At 32.0% G+C, this 2,781-nt stretch overlaps 1 protein-coding gene across 1 annotated transcript; it reads left to right on the top strand.

Annotated features, from left to right (window-relative positions):
• The first annotated feature begins 1,294 nt into the window (after nucleotides 1-1,294).
• LOC147880524 (uncharacterized) lies at nucleotides 1,295-2,517 on the top strand. Its single transcript, XM_087371345.1, has 6 exons — nucleotides 1,295-1,346; nucleotides 1,432-1,542; nucleotides 1,629-1,718; nucleotides 1,827-1,901; nucleotides 2,035-2,094; nucleotides 2,181-2,517. Exons 1-6 carry the CDS (start codon nucleotides 1,335-1,337, stop codon nucleotides 2,442-2,444), a joined length of 612 nt encoding a protein of 203 aa, XP_087227471.1. The 5' UTR covers nucleotides 1,295-1,334; the 3' UTR covers nucleotides 2,445-2,517.
• Nucleotides 2,518-2,781: the final 264 nt, after the last annotated feature.

The raw sequence follows: 2,781 nt of genomic DNA, 5'->3' as shown, positions 1-2,781 counted from the left end.
GTGATAAGAGCAGTTGATTATGAAAGGAAGCAAATCATGCTAGCATGGCTGAAACAAGATCACACGCATGAGAACACATGGAAGGTTGATAATGAAGAGAGCTTTTGGAGGGACTGGAACTGTTGCATCATAATAGTACCAGGATGGGCGGTTATCAGTAAGAGGAGAGTAGTGTCATCTAATGGTGAAACTTCTTATTTACCTATGGTTTGGATATCATAATAATACCATGATATCATTGGGTATGCATGATGCATTTTCATGCAAGCGAGAACAAGTAAGAATAATTATTCTTTTTCGTTTATTACTTATAATGCTCTTTTCTTAATTAGAAGAAATATTCTTATTGTAAAAACAAATACTAGCTATTTTTTTAAATTTTTTTGCTAAGCCTTATGGTTTTATTGAATTGTTGTTTAGGCTAGAGTTTATTATGTCTTCTCCCGATGTACCGAATTTGGAATCCTTATTGGAAACTATCTCTCAACTACAAAAGACAGTAGAGCAGCTAAAGGGAAATAATACTAGCTCTTCAAAAAGATTGCATGTGGTAAGCTCCATGAGTAAAGAGATGTCCAAAATGCCTCAACGATGCACAATGCAAACAAATAGTGGTGATGTATCTTTGCTAGAGATTCCTACTTATGATCAAATTTTTCGACCCCCAAAGTTGGCAGATCGTGAGTGTGGCATGCTCTATGGAAGGGATTTTTTACTACGCCATTGCAGGGATAACCAAAATGTGACTTACTGTAAAAACCATCGTACAGTGCAGTTGTGGGTCAAAAATAATGAGATTATTATGGATTTACGGCACAATAAAGATGAACAACAAAAAATCAAGGATTTTATTCAAGATAACTATGATCAAATTTTGCCACTTAAGTTTCCCGGAGCTACATACTTTTGGAAGCAAGAAGATGTTTATATGTACTATGTTCGAACAATGCAAGCAAGCCGAAAGTACAAAAAAAGAAAAAGCATCACCTCTTCTACGGGCTCTTCAGTGGGATCTTCTATGGTAATATCTTTCTTCATAATGCAAATTGTCTATTATGTTCTTGTTTTATATTTAAATAAATTCACTATATTATAATTATTGCAGGAAACAATTGGTGCATTATTTGAGAAAGAAGAACAAGTTTTGCAGGGATATGTAAGTTTGATGATTTATTTTCAAATTTGTATTTCCCTTCTATACGTTTAAGTCATTATACATGTGTTAATTCTTGAGCATTTTATTATAATGATGATAGGAGGAAGAACAACTTATAGTAGCTGCAACTATAGAGGATCATGCTCCATGTCAATATGACTTGGAACACGGTAGTGAAATGTTGGTTCAGGTTTGTATCACATATTTCACATACATTGTAATTTATACTTATTTTCTTGTGAATTTGTTTATAAGAATTATGTAATCTTTGTTAGGTAGGAGAAGGTGTTTATTGCCCAGAAATGCCACAAGAGTTAGCAACGACTGAAGATCATCATTTTTCAGCATCTAAATCTTTCATGGAGTTATTGCAAGAGACAGAACAGGTTGGAAAATTGATTATCATTGCCATTTTATATTATATCAGTTGAGTTTAATATGGATATCTAATTAGTATTTTTTAATGATTTAGGTTGAGGATTTGAATCAAACTTGCGTTCATGAGACTTCGCTAAATCCTGAGGATATGTCAATTGCAAGAAAGAGCAAGCGCACACCAAAGGTATACATTATACCTCTTTATAACGGGTTTAATGTTAATTCTTATGCATCGTTTTTTTCGTTTGTCTCACATGGGAATCTAGAACTTAATATTTATTCTTCTTTAAAGTGGAGTGAGAAGATGAAAAAAAACATGCAAAAAATGAAGGCAAGTAAAGCTGCTAAAAAGCAACAAAGACTGAAGGTATTTATTATTTTAGTTTTTCTACTTTAAATCATATATCTTACATGTAAAATCATGCATACATATTTGGTAGTTGGTTTCCATTTTACGTTATATAAAAGATTACTCTTTACTACTTGTTTTCCTTTCATAGGAGCTTAATGCCATCCATGTCGAGAAGGACCTCGATTTTTGTGTTGATATGTCTTCTCAAGTAAGCTCTTTTTTTAAATATGATGCATTCTTCTTTTTATAAATTAGTAAACAAGGATTATAATATATTTTTATTGCTTCTTTCAGGTTGATGAATTTTGTGAAGAGGATCAAGAGACAATTCTCTTGAAGTTTTTAGAGATACATACTATTAATGAAATGTATGCGTCTCTAAAGACTAACTACAACATTATCAAAAGAGACCCTACTTTCCATGGACACAAAACTGAGCATAGCTTGCCTGCAATGAGGAAAGCTATAGTGGATTGGCTAGTTTTAGAAAAAAAAGTTATTGTAAAGAAGCATGAAGACCACATTTTGAGTCTTGATGATGTACATGTATCGGAATGACATGTGTGCATTTAGAACAATTGGATGAACTCTATTTTTGGATGAACAATTGGATGCATTTTGAACAATTGGATGAATAATTCAGTCTTAATGATGTACATGTATCGGAATGATACATGTGCATTTTGAACAATTGGATGAACTCTATTTTTGTTTCTTGATGTCCAATAAGTATGCAAGTATTCATGTTGTTTAATATTTTTATAAAGTTTCTTAGTAACTAGTTGTTTCTTTCTTTCTTTGAAGATGAGTTTGCATTCTACATCTTGATTATGCAGTTATCTTTAATTCATTCTAAATGTCACTTTACATTTTTTAATACGATGTATATGGAAAT

Source organism: Dipteris shenzhenensis, chromosome 32 (assembly GCF_047967505.1).
Source record: "Dipteris shenzhenensis isolate YYH24624 ecotype China chromosome 32, Dip_SZ_1.0, whole genome shotgun sequence".
NCBI classification, from domain to species: Eukaryota; Viridiplantae; Streptophyta; class Polypodiopsida; order Gleicheniales; family Dipteridaceae; genus Dipteris; species Dipteris shenzhenensis.
This window is presented reverse-complemented; position numbering and strand designations above follow the sequence as displayed.

What these genes read in the sequence shown, in the direction of transcription:
- LOC147880524 (XM_087371345.1), top strand. An exon ending in TATTGCAAGAGACAGAACAG is followed by an intron (nt 1,543 to 1,628) that starts GTTGGAAAATTG and finishes TTAATGATTTAG; the next exon opens with GTTGAGGATTTGAATCAAAC. An exon ending in GTGTTGATATGTCTTCTCAA is followed by an intron (nt 2,095 to 2,180) that starts GTAAGCTCTTTT and finishes TGCTTCTTTCAG; the next exon opens with GTTGATGAATTTTGTGAAGA.